Source organism: Myotis myotis, unplaced genomic scaffold, assembly GCF_014108235.1.
Source record: "Myotis myotis isolate mMyoMyo1 unplaced genomic scaffold, mMyoMyo1.p scaffold_m19_p_11, whole genome shotgun sequence".
Lineage (NCBI taxonomy): Eukaryota > Metazoa > Chordata > Mammalia > Chiroptera > Vespertilionidae > Myotis > Myotis myotis.
The window spans coordinates 24776814-24797042 of record NW_023416315.1 but is presented as its reverse complement, the minus strand read 5'-3'; the positions used below and the strand labels follow the sequence as shown (position 1 = coordinate 24797042).

The following is a 20229-nucleotide window of genomic DNA, read 5'->3' as shown; positions in this document are numbered from 1 at the left end:
GCAATGTCTAGAGATGTTCTTGGTTGTCACAGCTAGGGGGTGCTACTGACATCTAGTGGGTGGAAGAAAGAGATGCTGCAACACATTCTACAATGTATGGGCCAGCCCCTTACAACTAAGAACTATCTAGCCCAAAATGTTAACATTATCAAGGTTGGTAAACACCATTTTAAAGGAATCAGAACTGGAGACTTTTCCAAAAAATATTAACACAAAATGTTTTGTGGAATCTCTCAAGCAAGTTGATAGCATTGCTCAAAGGTAGCTAACTGGTTTTCTAAATAAGAGAAGCAGGTGTTAGGTATTACTAACTCACTAAGATTATACCTCTTTCCCCATCTGAACCACTCTTCCACAGTGGGACTTGGGTTATGCCTTTCTGAAGCTTACTAAGTTCTCTGGCCCTCAATATTTATTACCTAGAGCCGTGGTTGGCAAACCGCGGCTCGCAAGCCACATGCGGCTCTTTGGCCCCGAGTGTGGCTCTTCCACAAAATACCACGTGCGGGCATGCACGTACAGTGCGATTGAAACTGTGGCCCATGCGCAGAAGTCGGTATTTTGTGGAAGAGCCACACTCAGGGGGGCAAAGAGCCACATGTGGCTCGCGAGCCGCGGTTTGCCGAGCCGCAGTTTGCTGACCACTGACCTAGAGGGAAAAAAGGGGGGAGGGGGCTTTACATTAACCAACCAGCATCTCTGTGAAAGAGCTAAAAAAAAAAAAATCAGATTGCATCACTCCTATTCTCCAAAACCCTGGGCTCAACAACAACAAAAAAGAGATTATCAACTATCTTTTTAGTTTCTAGTTAACAGCAATTTTCTGTTCTGTTTAAACAGCTAATTTTTATAGGTCATATCTCTAACTGTTCATGATTACTTAGTCAATCAAAATGGCATACACATTCCACTCATAAAATCAGTCTCTGATGATAATTCTAAGTACAGCAAGATAAAATCACACATTTAAGGCAACTAAAAATGTCACTGATTAAAAAAAAAAATTGCGAGCAGCATTTAGAGTAGAGAAGGGAGGGGGGTAAGCGAACAGCTCTTATAGGCAGATGTCTATGAATCAGCAGGTACCTAATTATTTTCACAAAAGGTGTGAGAGAAATAACAATCAAAAGATGACCTATCATTTTTATGTATAAAATAAGACAGAATGCAAATATTTATCTGAAAAACCAATGTCCATCCAGATAACTAGAATGTCAAGTATATTTTGTCTGGTCACTTAATAAAATAATGATTCTGTGCCTTCCCAGCGTGTCCTACTAACCTGATGATAGAATCCCCATGTCCAGTAGGAGCTGCCAGACCCCGATGGCCGTGGATCTGCACTGGACGAAAGGACAGTGTTCCAGAAGCCAGTCGACCAGTTCTGACCCAACACAGCTTCGCCTGCATAAAACAAAGCCGTTCACATGAGACATCGTGGCCACTCATTTGCCAAAAGATTGGTATTTAACAGCATCCCTCCCATGTGCTTGCTTTTTAAAACAAGTGACTCAATAATACATGACATGTACCTCTGATTCATTCCTCTTTCGGATTTTAGCTCAAATATCACTTCCTTAGAGGGACTTGGAATCAAATTCTCTTATTCTTTTTCTTCAAGTCACCTTACATTTAATAATGATACATCTTTCTGAGTGAATAATATCTGCTTTCCCCACTTAAGAATAAATTTCAGGAGACCAAGGATTATACATAACTATTAAATCCCAACAACTAGGACAGTCCAGGTACACAGTAATTTCTCAAAATACGTAAGTTTGCATATATGAATTTAGCAGTCCTTTATAGAAAGATAATGCTTCTGCCTCAGCAAGACAAGTACCTCAAGTTGGTGGTGATAGATTTTGGTTCCACCATTTATAGATTTTTATCTAGTCCCTTTTTTCCCCCAAATACAATATTTAATACAAGAGACAGGATATCAAACTATCTTTACTGTTTACAGTAAAGGACAACAAAGAATGTACAAATTGTGAACAAACAGCAGAGCCAGCAGACACCACATCCACACCCCAATAGCAAAACACAAAGGAAAGGCAAGACTCTGGGCAAGCAAGTGATGATGGTCCAGGCCACACTGTCCAGGTACCAGAACAAGGCAGAGCAGGGCCCTCAGGCAGCAGGGGTTCCATACAGAAGGGCAGGAGGAGAACTGAACGATTAGTAGGTACAGGCTCCAAAATGTTTCACAGAAATGAAACCACAGCCAATGCCAGGAAACAGCAGAGCACAGTCCGTGAGAACAACAAGAAGTCATCTTTGCACGGGGCCCATTTGTAACCACACTTTGAAGTCGCTCTTTGACACAAAAACATCAGTAATACTTCATCGTACTTTTTTTTATAGAGACCATAATTATTCATCAGAAGCAAATACTGGAAGAGATCTGAGGCCACAATACTACTGCCAAGTGAGAAATATGGGAATTGCTTTCCTCTGTATTAAAAGGGAACACCTGAAACTAATACAAAATAATATTGAATATAAACTGTAATTGAAAAAAATTTTAAAAGAAGGGGAAAAGCCAGTATCTGCTGCAGCCTGCTTTGGTCATGCACGATCAGGGGCCCTGGGCCTGGCCCTACCCCAGGGGACACTGGAGGAGCAGAGCGCCCAGGCCTGTGCTACGGAGGGACTCAGTTATTTTTCTTTTCACCTTTTAAAAAGCATTCCAGTATTCCCCCTTCAACTTTACCATATTCTCACCAAACTTAAACTTGCAATATTTAGCATTGAAAGAACCCACAGGACAGTAAGTGGACCTACAAGAAACAGTTAAGTGGAAGATGGTCTCCCCATAATGACCCAAAACTTGCCCACAGAAGCACCCCCACTTTGGTGATGTGAGATCTCTATAATGGAATAAGCAGGGGGTAAGATCCCCATCTAAACTAAAAAGCTTCGGGGAAATGTTGTAAGAGGGGGAAAGACAAAAATGAGAGCGAAAACAAACCCCCGAAATCTTGCAACTCATTTCCTAAACAGACATGACACTGGCTGGCCCGGTTCAGGTAAGGATTCGCCCCTGCAGCCAGTTTTGAGTGGCACCCGCAGTAAGTCAGAGAGGAAAGGAATTTTAGTGGATGTCCTGGGTTCCTGCAGACTCCTTGGTGATCGGCATGGTCACGTGTTCACTAGTCAACAGCAAATGCTAGGTCGATGACAAAGTTGGCTGGCCCCTCTACAGACCACATCCCAAGAGTCAGCCAGTTGCTATGAGCCTCCTGTCGGCAGCTGGAACACATCCATGGTGTCTTCATCCTCCATCTCCAACGGGGCCAAGGTGTCTGCTTCATTAATTGGCTGCCCATCAAACCGGAACCTAATCTGTCTCATTGACCAGCCCTGCAGCTCACAGTAGGCCTTCATCAGCTTGCTCAGTGGGGTGTGTCTCTTAATCTTGAACTGGACCACTGAGCCATCCTGCCCGGCCACTTTCAGATTGATGTGGTCATTCTGTCTTCACTCCCTCCCTGGGCTTCTCCTCGGATATGGCTGCGCGCGGTTGTGGGGCAGTGGGGCGGCAGGGAATTAGGCATGCTCTAGAGACTCACCGCTCTCCCACCACAACTACTCTCTAGGACAAGCTTTGCCCCCCAAATCCTGTCTCATGGGTTGGCTGGTCCGAGGTCACGTCGAACCCTGGGCATCGAGTGTGCGCCCAGTTGGGCTGAGGTTCCCGGCTCTAGTCTCTTTTTAAATAATAGTTTCGATTTTAAGGGGAGAGGGATGGAAAAGGAGAAATATCTACGTGAAAGAGAAAAATTGATCGGCTGCCTCCTGCATGCCCCTACTTAGGATTGAGTGCACAGCCTGGACATGTGCCCTGACCTGGAATCGAACCAGCGACCTTCTGGTGCATGGGATGATGCCCAACCAGCTGAGCCCCACCGGCCAGGGCTTATCTAGTCTCTTTAATAAGAACAAAATAATTCCAAGAGAATTAGGCAAAGTTGGAACACAGTGGGTAATAGAGAATTTTGTTTGCTACTTTTCAGAGATTAAATCCCAGAATTTGTCTCAGAGGGCAATCCATTTGACTGTGAATCTTTTTAATATAATCTAAGCAATCTAGCTAAGGAACCTAGATCATAACACCCACAAATGCAGACGTGTGTGAAGGATTCCACTAACCACACACACACACAATATTCTCTGTAATCTGTCCTAAAATATACAACTATAATCAAAGGCTGTCCAATCTTGGTGTTACAAGAAGTATCTCAATCCTTCTTTTCCACCTTTATGAGCCTGTGATGAAAAACCCAAAGAAGAAAGCTTGCTGAAATGTGGATTTTCATTTGCAGAAATCTTATTGAATCCCACTCTCCCTTATGAGAAACTGTCACCAAAATGTTTTGTTTTTTTTTAAATGATGTATCATGTAAATGGCTATGTTCATTCTATATTTGGCACTTACGGACCAAAAGATGTTAACTTTATTTGTATTCCTAAAACAGGAAAATATTGCCTATCTCCTGTGATTGGCATAGGCACAAATAGCTGGAAATCACACAGTGACCAACAATACAAAGATATGCTGCAAGGTGCTACAGTTTCCAGAGTGAAGAAAAAAATAAGCTTTTTCTGTGGAGAGATCTGATCAAACATTCTAGCTTTTGATAATGCATCACAGTTTTTGGTACACTGCTACAGTTTGTAAGATGCTCTAAGGCAATTAAGGCAATACCGGACGTGTTTAATCGCAGGTTAGCATTAAGGCAATTAAACAGATTAACAGTCAAATAAATGGATGTGTTTTTTTAAACAAAATGAGAAAACAGATCACAACAAAACAGTTAATTAGACAATATTAACTTCTAATTCGATAGGACACCTGTCATGTGAAAGGCTCAAAGTGTTAATTAATTCCTCAACACCTCTGTCAATTAGCCAGCATCTTCAAACTAATTGCTCAAAGCACAGTTATCACTCGGATTAAACACTGTATCATTTGTAATCCTTATTCTCAGAACAGTCCAGCTCCTCTGCCTACTGTGTGGAACGTGAAAGGACACGATGGAACATTTACTGAATAAATCAAACTGTTAAATTGCAAAGGGTGGCTGGATGGATGTGCGCACATGTTTGTTCACAGGCGATGATGGCGGAGAAATTTCTCAGACACGGACTCCTCAAAACCGTGGTTAGGCATTACCTGAGATCTGGCTAACCTGCAGATTCTTTTTTTTTTTCTTTTTTTAAAAATATATTTTATTGATTTTTACAGAGAGGAAGGGGGAGGAATAGAGACTCAGAAACATCGATGAGAGAGAAACATCGATCAGCAGCCTCCTGCACACTCCCCACTGGGGACATGCCCACAACCAAGGTACATGCCCTTGACCAGAATCGAACCCGGGACCCTTCAGTCTGCAAGCTGATGCTCTATCCACTGAGCCAAACTGGTTAGGCTAACCTGCAGATTCTGAGGCAGGACGGCTGGGTGGGGCCTGTGAGTCCTGGATTCTAACTGGCTCCCCAGTGATGCTGGTGGCCACAAAGCCCAACCCCCAGCTCTACCTTGTCATTGGGAAGGGTTCCCTCTGTTTGGGGGGCAGGGCTGAGTCAATATGCGAAAACATAGCACTGCCCTGGCAGTGGTTAGCAAGGAGGTGAGCTGCCTCTGCCTTTAACGCATCCTCCCGACTTCTTTTTTTTTTTTTTTTCACAACGGCATTATGGTTTATTAGCGGGGCCTTAGTACAGGCGCCCCACAGGTGCTGGGGCTTGCCCATGGTGCTCTTGATGTACAAAGCCCGAACATTCTGCCAGTTCTTTTTGAGCAATGACACCAGGAAATTGACAGCTAAGTGGATGTTGTACACAAGCTCATCATCTGTCATCTTCACGTGGCCAACAGCCACCGCCAGACACAGCACCTTCTTCATCTGGAACTTGATGGTGGACTTCACCTCATCGACTTTGGCCACCATATTCTCATTGTGGGTCAACAAGGAAGGGAACTTGCCAGCCTTATTCAGGCTGGGGCCCAGGATTCGTGGGATCTGCTTGATCAGAGACACTGAAGCCAAAAAGGCATCATACTTCTTGGCCAGCTTCTTGACCAGCTTCTTATTCTTGTTGAGCTTCTTCAGCACCTCGATGTCCATGTGCGGGATGTCCACGGCCTTGGCCTCGTCGCAGTGCTGCTGGTCCCCCAGCACGCACACGGAGAACTTGGGGCGGGGCGTGGACTTAAGTCTCATGGTTCCTCGAGCCACAAAAACCGGAAAAGGGCAATCCTCCCGACTTCTGACTAGGCCCGCAACAATCCAGTTAAAATGCCCAAATCCACAGGATTTAAGGAGAGCAGTGAGGAGGGGAACGGAGACGGTTGGAAGGGAGCAATCTGACTACGGACAGCAGCTCTTATTCTCAGAGTATTTTCGGTGTTGTCCTGAATCCAGAAACTGTTCTGAGGACATGCAGACCTAACCACAGTCGCATGTGAGGTAGGAACGTTGTGATACGGAGGTGACTAGCTACAAGGCCAATGGGATTGCTCTAACAAAGCATTCTTTTAACAATCTCTGGAGCTGAGCGTTTGCTATATCTTAGCTTCCTTCTGTCTCTGGTTACATTTTTAGCAATTATTTCATGAGAGTGCAGACACAACTTTAATCTCAAATATACCAGTATATGGGGCGATGCTATTCAGAGATCAGCTCTGAAAGTAATTCTCATGTAGTGCATAGGGAACACTTTCCCTTAATTCACTACCAGACACACGAAAATGATGCCTTCTGGGCCACCATATTAGCACTTTGTCTTTATACCCAGAACATGCATCAGTCCTCAGATTTTAAAAGAAGGGAGGTTCTGGCCTGACCATTGGGAATCTGAAATAGCAAAAACACATGCTCTCTTCCCATTCTATTCCCACCAGTATGTTCTAACTTGGATGGATGGTTCTTTCCATGAACCCAACTAATGTATATCTCTGCATTCTTTTTTCAATCTATATCCATAGAGGTCACATAAAGAAACAAAACAGAGCAATGACAGACGTTACACATAGCCTTATGTGTAGCGAAAATGAATCCCATGAACCCTGCTGAGAGCTCAGTTGGTTAGAGCCTCATCCCGATACCCCAAGGTTGTGAGTTTGCTCTCCAGTCAGGGCTCATACAAGAATCAGCCAAGAATGCATAAATAAGTGGACAACAGATCTCTCTCTCTCTCTCTCTCTAGTCAATAAAAAAAAATTTTTAATGAATCCTATTAGGTCACTCACAACTAAACCCAAAGACTTTGTACAGTTCTTGTTTAAAAAAAAAAAAAAAATCAACGTGTCTAAATTTAGTTAAAGAAATGACCTTTATTCTGGGAATTTTTCCTACTTTTTTTGCTGTCATTTATTCCTATTTTTTATGGTATTATGATTTCACTTCTATAAGAAAGAATAATGAAAATAAATGATAGGGTTTTTTTCTTTTTGAGGCTTTCTTCTGGTATTGTTTGGTGTGGTTTAATATCTTTACTTAACATAAAAACAATAATAATATGGAAAACTAATAAAAAAAACTTTTGTTTTTCCTTTAACCTCCAGAAAATGAAAATATGGGCTCCAAACTTTCTAAGTGACCACTCTCATGGTCCAGGTGTACTTTAAAGCAGGCCTCTAACCCACCCATTGACTCTAGCGCCTCTGCCCTATCCACTAGCCAAGGCGGAGAAATGCCATCCCTACGCCAACCTGCCCCTCCCGCTCTTCACAGCACCCAAGGGGATTCTCCCTCCCACCTGGCGAGCTGAGCAACGGTTCTCTCAGCCCATGGACCTGCGAGTCCTCTCAGAGCCTCGATAAGGTCCCTGAAGGGGGACCTATATTTATTGACATCACAGTGTAGGACACACCCAATAAAATTGTTTTAAACTAGCCCAGCTCAGAGGAAGCAGAGGCTCTCTCAGGAACCCATCCACACCCAGGGATGCCAGACCCTAACTTCAGAACCAGGAGCCAACTGTCAACAGACACTTAGCTAAGTTTAAAGAAGAGACAAGTCATCACCAGTGACCCAAAAGGACACTTCAACTGACCTACAGCCTGTTCCTACAGCCCGTCTCTCTGTGATCATGCTTAAGATTTTAACACTTTTTTTCATAAGGAGAGTTTCTGACAAGATGTTAGAAAACTGTGTTACCTGTAAAATCCCTTGAGGTTCGCTCTGTCCTTGATCAGATCAGCTGCCTGGACGATAATGATATTCCTCAGTGCTCTTCCTGCACAAGAAGAATTCTCCCCATAAATCTAAGTGGAAAAAACAAATATTCCCTATAAATGTAGAACAATCATGCCATAATTTGTGAGCATACTATATATATAAAAAAAAAAACGATGACCAAATCCATAAGCTTAAGACACTTATGCAGCTACCAACACAGCTACCTATTTTATTTTACTTTTGCTATTGGTTTATGCCAGTGGTCAGCAAACTGCGGCTTGACAAACCGTGGCTCGCGAGCCACATGCGGCTCTTTGGCCCCTTGAGTGTGTCTCTTCCACAAAATACCGACTTCTGCGCATGGGCCACAAAGTCGCAATCGCACTGTACGTGCGCGCCCGCACGTGGTATTTTGTGGAAGAGCCACACTCAAGGGGCCAAAGAGCCGCATGTGGCTCGCAAGCCGCGGTTTGCTGACCACGGGTTTATGCTATAAAACTCTAATAGCTATTTTCCATATGCTAAACGGCTTTAACTATAATTAAAAGTAATATATTTTACACAAGTTTTTAGTGTAAAATACCCACTGTTTTTAAAAACAGAGTGTTTCTATCAATAGGGCAAATCAAAGAATATTTTTGTTATGTATTAACTCTGCCATATTGATAATGCATCCATGTAAAGGACTTAGAAGATAGGAAACTAATTTTTCCCTGTCTCATGGACATCCTGTATCACAACAATTTGAAAGCAGGCTGTTGTCTGCTCTGTGTTTAAGGATCGCTCCACTGCAGAGTTCATAGTTAATTCTAAGAAGTATGGTTTCATCACTTTGCCATTCCAGTGAACAGATAAAAATATTTTCAATCTTCTAATTTGCGCATATGAGTCTCTGGTTCTTAAAGGATGAAGGAGGGCATTCCTTAAATCCAGAGAAGCTTATGTCCTTTAATATACCTCCTTTCCCCATAGCTGGCCCCTTCCTCTGAGTGCATTGTGCCCCACTAACAAAGGAGCCGCGTGGCAATGAACTGTCTTCATAAGTAAAGGCTCATGAGAATTCGTATATACAGGGGGTAGGTATTCATATCTGTTCCCTTGATTCTTGGTGAACTCTTTCTGCACCTACAAAATGTTGCCTCTATAAAATATAAATCTTCGCTCAAAGCAAACAAATGGATAATATGTTGATTATAACTTAACAGGGAATGATTCAACCCCATCCTTATACTTTTTAATTTTCCTGTTATCACCTCCTAAACACAACCCTATGAGAAAGTGAGGACAGAATATGACTTATTTTTAACACATTAAAACTTAAGAAGAACGTGAACAAGTCAGATGACAGAAACTATTACCCTAAGGGAGGTACAAGTCAGCTGACACTTGACTGGTCCTGACGTGGTACCAGTATGCAGTCCCTCAGTCATTCAGGAAAACGTTTAATGATGTTGGGGATATAATCATGGAAAAAGGCCAAAAAGGTCTCTGTCCTCACAAAGCTCCCAGGCTCCTGTTGTTTTAAAAATGCAACTCTCTGTCGACTGATTCTTTAACACAACGTGATAAAGGCGTCCTCATCTTGTCTCACCAATTAGCATACGGAGATATTCTACTATTAGATAAATGTAAGTATAAATAATCCCCTTGCCCGTTTCCAGTGTTAAATACCCACTATTTTTTTTAAAAAAATACAGTGTTTCTATACAGAAAATTGAAAACATATTATGTATCAAATTCTGCCATATTGGTAATGCATTCATGCAAAGGACGTGGAAGATGGGGAAATCCTTTTTCCTGTCTAGTGAACATCTTGAATTCTGACCCAGTTATCAGGACATCTCATCTGACTCTGGCTGGGTCACCCAGTGAAGGAGACGGCATGATCAGGAGCACAGAGGGCAGCTGTAACTAGAGAATTCTACATCAGGGTCTGCGAATCACTGTTTCAGAAAATACAGTAAGAGAGAAAAGAATCGTACCTGGGAAGAAGTGTGCTCAAGGTATGGATTGGAAATTCTTCTCTGGAGAGTCTATTTTAAAAGAAAAAGAGGAAAAATTAGGACCAAGTAGAAAGAAATCGTTGTACCATCAGGGCACACAATACGCAACAGTGGGAGGCCCAGGAGTTGTCCCTGCCAACAGATGAACTTAAACCTCCAGTCACAGATCATTAATGTCCATATTCTTACTCTGTAAATACCTGGTTAACATTCACTCCAATGGGACAGGATATATCATTCAAACGGGTCCCAATCTACAGAGCCCAAGTTTAAAAAGTGCAACAGAAAGACTGGGGTGTTTTTGTACTTGTCACTTGGTTCTTCATGTGATTTTTATTCCATTTCTCCTTTCCTCACGTTCACCAGTCTAACCAAGCTTTCATCCCCAACCACCGGAACCGCTGCTGCAGCTGCATGATGGATTTCCCTGCCCTCTAGTCACGCCCTCTCAGGCCACCCTGCAAACCTCCCCGACACAAATGTCTCTAAACCGACCCCTCAACTGACAGTGGGGCTCTTACCGCTTATGTGCATCAACCCACACCCCCCGAGCCTGCCCTTCTGGGTCCACCACAGTCTGCCGCCAACCGGCAACTAGTAGTTTCTTTCCACCTCACTACCTGGGTTCTTGTTTGTTAATCCATTCATTTTTAGAGAGAGAGGAAGGTAGGGAGGGAGACAGAGAGAGAGAGAAACACTGATGTGAGAAAGACACAGCGATTTGGTTGCCTTCTGCATGCGCCCTGATCAGGGCCGGGGATCGAGCCTGCAACCCAGGTACATGCCTTGGGCCGGAATCGAACCCGGGACCTTTTAGTTCAGGGGCCGATGCTCTATCCACTGAGCCAGACCGGCGAGGGCACTTTCTGGGTTCTTTATTCTTCAAGAGGTACTCACAGAAGAACCTGCCACTCCAATACCTCCGCGCATGCCATTCTCCATAACAGAAAGCCCTCAATCTCCCGACACTTTCCTGAATCCCACCAGACTCCCAAGTTCAGGTTTTGTGCAGTTGCCTCCTAGGCGAAGCTCCTCCCACCCACCCGGTTCACCAGGGTTTGTCGTCTTTGGAGCTCTTTGTTTTTTGATTGTTCACATGCCAGCTCCTGGGTCCGTACTATGGGCTGTCTCGCTGTGAGTGCATTTGCCCCAACTAATCCATACGCTCCTGGGGAGAGGGCTGGCCGTTCCTACAGCTTCGCTTTCACAGCACCCAGCTCAGCAATGTTCATTTTTCTGTCCAGTTATTTGTAGATATTCGCATCTCTACATCCACTCGGTAACGCGGGAGCTAATTTTTCCCACCTAACAATCCAGTGGGCAGCACCATCACCCACGTGTGCTTAAGCACAATGGGAAATCACCATTTCCCAATTCAGGCAAAAGAACAGAGGAACTAACATTTACTGAGCTTTCAACCTATGTTTTAAAAGCTCCTTTCTCCTCTATTCCTACGCTTGCTGTCTTTTCAGATCCCATGGTTTTCAGTCTGCCGCCTCCACTTCTTAGAATTTGCTAAATTTACAAAATATCTCCTGCCAATCGTCGTTTTCTGGCATCTGAAGCTTCTACCAAAATGTAATGTAAGACAGAATTCCCCTTCCGCCTCTTCCTGCTCCACACGCCTCCCACACTGCTTATCTTCTAATTAAACTAAAATAGATACATAGACGCTTTACCCAAAAATGCCAATTGGTACACCCTGCTAAAGACTGGCAATGGCTTCAAAGAAAATGACATTTATAAGGTAGAGAGGCCATTTTGAATCCCCATCCACCTCCCCCTCCTGCTCTAGTCTCACCCACTCCCAACTGTCTCTTCCCGGGGCTTCTGTCATCTGAGCCTTGGTAATGTATTCACTTATTGAAATACTGAACAATTTAAAATTTGCATATGCACCAGATTTATAATTTGACGATGAATCATCATGATAAGTGATTTCCCTCCTCAACAGAGCGACTTTTAAAAATCAATATAGCAGGCCAGACCTGACAATCTTTATTACTCATCTATTTGCCTGGATCAGCTCAGAAAAGCAAATACTTCCTATGATCTAGTTAAAAAGAAAGCATTTAGGGAGAAACAAGTTCTAAAGAGCCAGGCAGGGGCACGTTCACAAAAAGAAAGCAGCCGGCTTCCTTTCTCTCTGCTGCCAACCTAGGCCTGCCTGTCTCGGCCCTAGCCTTACACTCCCAGTCCCACTCACAGCAGCTTCCCCCCGGATGGCTGGTCTGAAAGGATTGGTAAGGTGAGTAAATAAAGCAATGGGATTCTTCCCTGCTGACTAGATAACAGCGTTAGATAAGCTGCTGGCCCACAGGGAACCCACAAGAGCAACACAAGAACTGCCTTTTACAGGACACAATACCTAGACCTGCTGTCAGACACTCCCGCCAAGCCCTCTCTTAACGGGGCCCTAGGGAGCTTGGTTTTATCAATGTCCCTGGTCAGCAGCTCTCGAACTCCGCTGAGCTGAGGGAGCCGCAGAGCTCTCTGCAGATCTCCGCAAAGTCCTGATTTCTTACATTTAAAATAACTACATCACTACGCTCTCTTTTTTAGAGGCCACTCTATGTAAGTTGTTGCAAAAATAGCAGGTGCCGAAGACTTAACGGAAGAAGCACATGGAGGAGCAGTCCATCCGTTACTTCATTTTTAATAGGATTGTTGCATCATTTCATCAACAGAGGACCAGCTCACAGGAACCTGAGGCTCCCTACTCCCAATCACCTCACAACGTGCTCTGTCAGCATCTACCTGGGAGCATTACAAGAACCCCCTTGACAGTGCACCCCTCTCCCTTCAACATGCCTTCACCATCACACCTCATAAACACAATGCCCAGAAAAGATAATGATCCCCCCTTATTTCCCAATTTCCTAGAATTACTTACATTAAATGTCATGAGTCTTTCATGAAAGACATGCATATACCATAGAGAGAGGACTGCTAACAGCACAAATAAAATCAGATTGTAATTCAAATGTATTTCTTCTCCTTTCCGTTTTAAGAAACCATGAAAAAGGATTTCCTAGATGATTTTAGGCAAACTGCATATTTTAAACAGGTATTAGAAAATTACAACCTTTTAATATTCGCTTCCAGAAAAAAAATAACGGTATAACTCAAAAGGATAATTGATTAGCAATCAGATATTACCTTCATGTTTTCTTGGAGTCAGGTGTCCACTAAAGCTAAACTGTAATAGTCTGTGAGGCTGGGTGTGAACCAAGCATGAAATTCATTCCAGTCACTAAAAATATCTTGGTGAACTATACGATAGACTTAAGGCACATTTCTTATCAGCTCTTAAAGATCATCTTAATATACTCCTTGGATTGAGTTAAAATAGTTAGGCTACTGAGGGGAGAGAGAAATCAAAGGAGAAAGGCTGAATCACTTCCATCACCACAGCAGTGGGGCCCGCTCTATCACAAATACGCACCAACAAGAACCACCAAGTGTATTGATAACTTAAGAATTCAGTTCAGGACACAACTTTCTTTCACCTTCGGCCACTGTCCTTTGCCATTCTCAGTAGATGTAAGGTAGAGTAAGTATACTTGGATTTCTTACAATCCTATGAAGCCAGAAAGCTCCATAAGTACCTGGAAGGCACCTATAGTAAGAGATTATGGACTAAGACAAGAAAAGTTGTGATCTGGTAGGCGGTCTGGTAGAGTGCTAAGACGGTGGGTCCTTTTTAAGCCACAGGATACACTTACCTCTCAATCAAAACGTGGTCAAGGTTAATAGGACAGAATCCCAGCCACTATGTTGGCTTGAGAATTGCATGGTCATCACAAGTTAAGCACAATGTAAACTGGAGGCATGAGCCAACTGATGACATAGAAGGGCAGGGCAGTTCACCACGACTCCCTTCCTGCAAGCTCTGGTCACCATTTCCCCAAGGAACCTGCTCCCAGCAGCCAGTCATAGCCACAAAGGCCATTTGTCATCATATCTTCTCAGCATAGCCTGGCCACACCAAAGTCCATGATGTTCTTGCAAGCACTTTTTCCATGGCTCTAAGTTGTGTGGAATGAAAGGGGAGGTCGCAGAAATGCTTACTGAGCACCCCCCTGGTCTTGAGCACTTTCCCATAATAGTCACTGTATCCACCTATTCACATTTTTACAGACAAGAGGCCTGAGGGTGAGAGAAATTAAGAAGTTTACTTACGGCCCCCAAGCTGGGAAGTTACAGAGCCAGGACTGAGACAAAGCCACCACTCTCCTGTGACACGCTGCATGTCGTTAAGACAACAACAACTTCCCTGGCCCCGGTGGCTCGCTTGGTTGTCCCGTGCACCCACCAAAAGATGCGGGTTTGAGTCCCAGCCGGGGCACTTAGGGAAGGCAACCAGTCAATGTTCTCTCTAAAATCAATAAGCAGATCCTCGGGTGAAGATTAAAAAAAAATTTTTTTAAGTAACAAGTGGTTAAAAAAAATAATAATAAATAATTAAATAAATTATTGAGTTTCTAGTATGTGCCAGAAGTTATGCTAAATGTTTGACATGCAACATATCACTTAATCCTTCAAAAACTATGAGGTCGGTACGATCATTAATCCCTTTCTGCAGACGACAAAACTAGACTCAAAGAGGCTCAGAAATTCACCCGAGTCTGCCGGTTTGGTCTATCTTTAGTTACTGCCCCATAGACGCATCTTCTAACGTAGAATGTGGTGATTTGAGAGGAACGTAACAAACGAGTGCATTTAACTGCATGAGGACGTCACAAGTGGCATCCACTAGATCTGGCTTACGAATTAGAACCACCTAGGAAACTAAAACAAGCAAACGAAACAAAGCAGGTGTTCAGACCTCACCTCAGGCCACAGAACTAGAACCTCTAGTCTAGCAGTACCTCTGCTTTTTGCCAATCTCCCCAGGCAATCCTAACCCGGGTTTGAGAAAAACTGTCAAAATCAGTGGAAGAAATGGGCCATTTGAACCTCTCATCATCCACGACAGCCAGGAGGCTTGGAGCACCCTCAAACGTCGCCGCCTCCATCACATTTCCGGCCTCCAGCACAGCAGAGGAATAAGTCACCTGGCCAATAACGCCGCTCTGCGGCTGAGCTTCTACGTCTGGCTGGTGCGGAACAAAGAGCCAGTGTTCGCCACGCTGCACCTGTTGGTGCGGTTTGTGTTTTACATACCCCAGCCCAGACACAGCCCTGAGCCACGATGCCTGCACGTCCTCAGAGCAGCACGGCACCCTCACACCTCCTGAAAGGGCATTCCCTTCCCATGGCATCCATGGCGTTCAGCTTCATTTTTACCTCCCATTATTAAAGGACTCTTCAAGTATAAACATGTCTGCCCACTTAAAAGCTAAAGTAAAAAAAACAAAGAGGGTTCTAGGAATACCTGTGTTCCACAATCTCGCCTGCCTAGGGACATAAATCAGCAAGAAGCTGCAGATTCTTGGAAATATGGACACAACAGGTACAACCGAAACAAACCCAAAGGCGCCATCCACTTGATTGAGTCCAATCCTCGGGAGAATACCTTTCTTCTCACTGTTTTTAAAAGCAAGAAACAGTGTCGCCTGACAGGGTGGGCTTCCTCGCTGAATGCAATCACATAAAAGCCTTTAACATTTAGGAATCAGGCACTAAAGGTGGTTCCACAGTCAGATTACCAGGTTGCCTATCTCCACCTTTCACTGGAAACTTGACTTGTATTAACACCAACCGACCAGTCAGACCTGGACTCCATGATGAGCCCTTCCCACAGCAGCCAACACGAAGAAGCTCTCACTAGCCAAATCGGGGACAACCTGAGCAGCAAAATGAAGTACTACATTATAACCCACAGACTAAATATCCATGAGTACTTACAGGTAGAATAATTGAATAAATAAATGTTTTCTTGAGGGGGGAAGCTCTTCCTTATGCAGTAACTCTATGACTAAATGCAATAAAAAGAGGAAAACAGAAGTCCCCATTCAGCAAACACCACAGTGCTAAATGTTGTGGACAAGAATCATCAGCGGACGCCATAATGTGTGGGAAAAGTATAATGAGATACAGGACATGGATACAGTCCAATGAGATACATGGTGTCTCCCCAGAAGATAGGAATGAGCACAGAGGAAAAAAGATTTTCAGCAGACATCACCTGAATGTGATAAAAGTTATTATCAATCATGAGACAAGCTGACATCATTTGCCTGCTGATATGATACCCTATGGCAAGGGTCCTCAAACTATGGCCCGCGGGCCATATGCAAATACAAATATTGTATTTGTTCCCGTTTTGTTTTTTTACTTCAAAATAAGATATGTGCAGTGTGCATAGGAATTTGTTCATAGTTGTTTTTTTTAACTATAGTCCGGCCCTCCAACGGTCTGAGGGACAGTGAACTGGCCCCCTATTTAAAAAGTTTGAGGACCCCTGCCCTATGGTATGTTTATCAAAATGCATACCTGAATTTAATGAGAAAACATCAGACCATTCCACACTGAAGGTCATGCTTCTATGCAACTAGATTGCACTCTGCAAAAATAGTCAAGGTTATGAAAGAGCAAAACCAAACAAACAAAAACAAAAACAAAAACAAAAACAAAATGGCGGGGCAACCTCAGACTGAGAGAGACCGAAGGAAACTGACGAAGAAAGGCAGTGTGACCCTGGGCCAGGACAAGGACCTGAGTGGGGCAACTGGCGAAATTTGACTGAGTTCTTGTATTTGACTTTTAATGCTGGTTTTCACAACTGTACTGTGGTTATCAGGGAACTCTCTTTGTAACATGTGTACAATGTTTTAAGTCCAAAATTATTTCAAAACGAAGAGTCAAACAATAAAGTAATGGCCTCTTTCCTCCCCCCAAATAAATTCTCGAAAGAGCCCCACACATTCAACTATTGTTTCAAAAGACAGCACCTCCCTCCTAGGGGAATGCTGCCCAGCCTTCAGCGTGTCATTTTCTGCAGCTGCACCTCAGGATGACCCTACTTGCTTCCTGCTCTCGCTGGCCTCCAGCACCTTCACACAAAACAGATTAATCTTCCTGGAACACTTCCTCACATATCACCTGGGTTTTTCCCTTCTTTTGTTTCTTTCTTTTTTTTGGTTAATCTTCACCAGAGGACATTTTTTCCTTTGATTTTTAGAGACAGTGGAAGGGACGGGGAGAGACAGAGAAGCATCGATGTGAGGGAGCTACATCGGCTGGTTGCCTCCCGCACACGCCCCGAACTGGGCCAGGGATGGAATCTGCAACTGAGGTACATGCCCTTGACCAGAATCTAACCCGGGGCCCTTTAGTCCACAGGCCAAAGCTCTAACCACTGAGCACCCGGCTAGGACTCACCTTGTTTTTTTGTTTGTTTTTTTTTTTAAATATATTTTTTATTGATTAAGATATTACATATGTGTCCTTGTCCCCACGTTACCCTCTACCCCCCCACCCCCCCACCCCCCCGCTCATGCCCTCACCCCCCCGTTGTCCATGTCCATTGATTAGGCCTATATGCTTGCATATAAGTCCTTTGGTTGATCTTTCCCCCTTACCCCCACCCTCCCCTACCTTCCCTCCAAGTCCCGACAGTCCAATCAATGCCTCTCCGTCTCTGGATCGGACTCACCTTGTTTTTAAGAAGTAAAATAGTTATTTAAAAACAAACGCAGCCAGGCCGAGTGGCTCAGTTGGTTGAGTGTTGTCCCAAACACCAAAAACACCAAAACGTTTGCCAGTTCGATTCCCAGTCAGGGCATACACCTAAACACCTGGTGTTGGGTTTGATCCTAGTTGGGGGTGTACATGGGAGGCAACCAATCAATGTTTCTCTCACACATCGATAACTCTCTCTCTCTTTCACTCTCATCAATAAAAGTATCCACAGGTGAGAATTTCAAAAAAATATTAAAAACAAACACGGTTGCCTTAGCTGGTTTGGCTCAGTGGATAGAGTGTCTGCCTGTGGACTGAAGAGTCCTGGGTTCAATTCCAGTCAAGGGCACATGCCCGGGTTGTGGGCTCAATCCCCAGCAGAGGGCGTGCAGGAGGCAGCCCATCAATAATTCTCATGGTTGATGTTTCTCTCTCTCCCTCTCCCTTCCTCTCTGAAATCAATAAAAATGTATTAAAAAACAAACAAACACACAAAAGCCACGGTTTACCTTTCCTGAATGCTCACTGACAATGTTCCCAGTCCTGACCGGAGCAGTCAATGCCCTCACTGTCCACGTAGCCCCTGCTGCCCGTCCCTCCTACGCACTCTGCGTGGCACGCAGGGTCACCCTGAGGTGCAGCCGCGGACAGTAACATGCTGAAGGCCGGGCAGCATTCCCCCAGGAGGGAGGTGCTGTCTTTTGAAACAATATTTGAATGTTGTGGGACTTTTTCAAGAATTTATTTGGGAGGCAGGTTGTCATGTTTTCTCTGCAAACCATGTCATTCTCGCCCCAGGACTTGCCATGACCCCCACTCCCTGCATTTCTCCACATCTCCACACCCTGCCCTTCCTTCGGTTCATGTAAATGCTGCAAGGAGCCCACCCAAGCCCTGAGACTCCCATGGTTTATCTCTTCCCCCAAACGCTCTAACACTTGTTTGCCCCTAAAATAGAAAACCTCCAGGCTCCATTGCATGTGTACCACCTCTTCTCAACCAGCCTCGGAAACCCCCAGGGGCCTCAGACCTTTTGCGCATCTGGGACCTTCTACAGTGTGTCCCAGGGCTGACCTTTCTTCCAGGGTCGCACTGCCCGGTGAGTCTCAGGCCACATGGTAAGGAGGATGCTTCCGCCTGGAAATCCATGACACCCTTTGCCACCTTGGCCACGCCACCGCCACCACCATGGCTTTCACTTCTCAACTCAGTCTCAGGTGGTCACATGTGGAGCAAGTGTCTATAGCGAGCCTTCATGGGTTTTAGGAAACTGCGACTTTAAGAGAAACTAAATCTAATCCATATTATATAACTTTTGTGTGGAATCTAAAGAACACTATAAACCAGAAGTGGGGAACGTTTTTCCCGCCAAGGGCCATTTGGATATTTACAACTTCATCTGCGGGCCTGTGAGGGAGAGGCCAGGGGAGCTCTGGCAGCATCCTCTCACCCCAGGTTCCTCCCGGTCGGTCGGAAGAGACCATAGGATTTTGGAGAAAGAAAACAGTCCTGCTGGCAACATTCCCAGGAGTGTCTCTTGGACAGAGACCCTTCCGTTCACCCCCAAACCCACAGGGTAGTTCCACTTCCCATACTCGGAGTCTGGAAGGGCTCACTCAGAATCAGTAAGGCTCTTGGGGCCATGATTTGTGCCCAAGTGGGTACACGATTTCTACGGGCTTCAAAGGCAGCACCCCTCTCTAATTCTAGGAGCAGTCAATTCTCACATAAACAAAACTCTTACCTGGACACTGCCAAGTGGGAATCCTGGCATTCATCCCCAATTTATACTGTCTTTTCGTTATTACTACTTACCTTCCTTAGTGCTCCAAAATCTTTTAGTTCATAATTCATTTTAGGGTGTGAGAGGATGAGTATCAACCTTAGCGGTCTACAGTACCCCGTGTATAACTTATGAAATTCACGACACTGGCAATGCCAGGGTTATGACACAGACCCTCCACGATTAACAGTAATCCTCACAGCAGGGCGGTGACCCACGGGCAGACTTTAGTGCCACGGAAGGCCACGTTTCTAGCTCCCCCACAGTCAGCTAGCGCAGGTGGGGGCTCTGTGACTGCCTATCTGATCTGTGCAATTCCAGTTTGAAAAATCATTCTCTTGCTGGAGATAAGAATAGTGTCATCTCACTGGTCAGTATCTTACCTAGGCCTTCCTTGTTTTCTTGCTCTGATCACACATAAAACTCTCAGCTTCTCTGACCTTCGCTTGTTTCACGAGCCCTCCACGAGCCGGCACTTGAGTCCCACGGGCTTGTGAAACTTTACTTATCCTGGGTCACATAGCCTCCTTCCTCTCTGTACCTGTCGTTTTAAAACCAAAGGTCCGTTGAAAGCTCACATTATAGCCACGTGAGTTTCTTTCATTTCCGTTTACTTTCCTAATATATT

General features: G+C 44.5%; 1 protein-coding gene and 1 pseudogene across 9 annotated transcripts in view; both read right to left on the bottom strand.

Annotated features, from left to right (window-relative positions):
* The window catches only part of RAPGEF5 (Rap guanine nucleotide exchange factor 5), a 196217-nt gene that overhangs the window by 146916 nt on the left and 29072 nt on the right, over window positions 1-20229 (bottom strand). For all 9 annotated transcript variants that reach the window (XR_004970861.1, XR_004970862.1, XR_004970859.1 and 6 more), the window contains exons 2-4: window positions 10172-10222; window positions 8169-8275; window positions 1283-1404 (exon numbers count right to left, since the gene is read on the bottom strand). Coding sequence is in view for 5 of the 9 variants with exons in the window: in XM_036327925.1 (XP_036183818.1) it covers window positions 1283-1404; window positions 8169-8275; window positions 10172-10222 (280 nt within the window). In the remaining 4 variants the exon portion in view is untranslated. The remainder of the gene's footprint in view (window positions 1-1282; window positions 1405-8168; window positions 8276-10171; window positions 10223-20229) is intronic.
* On the bottom strand, window positions 3157-6235 carry LOC118666521 (annotated as a pseudogene).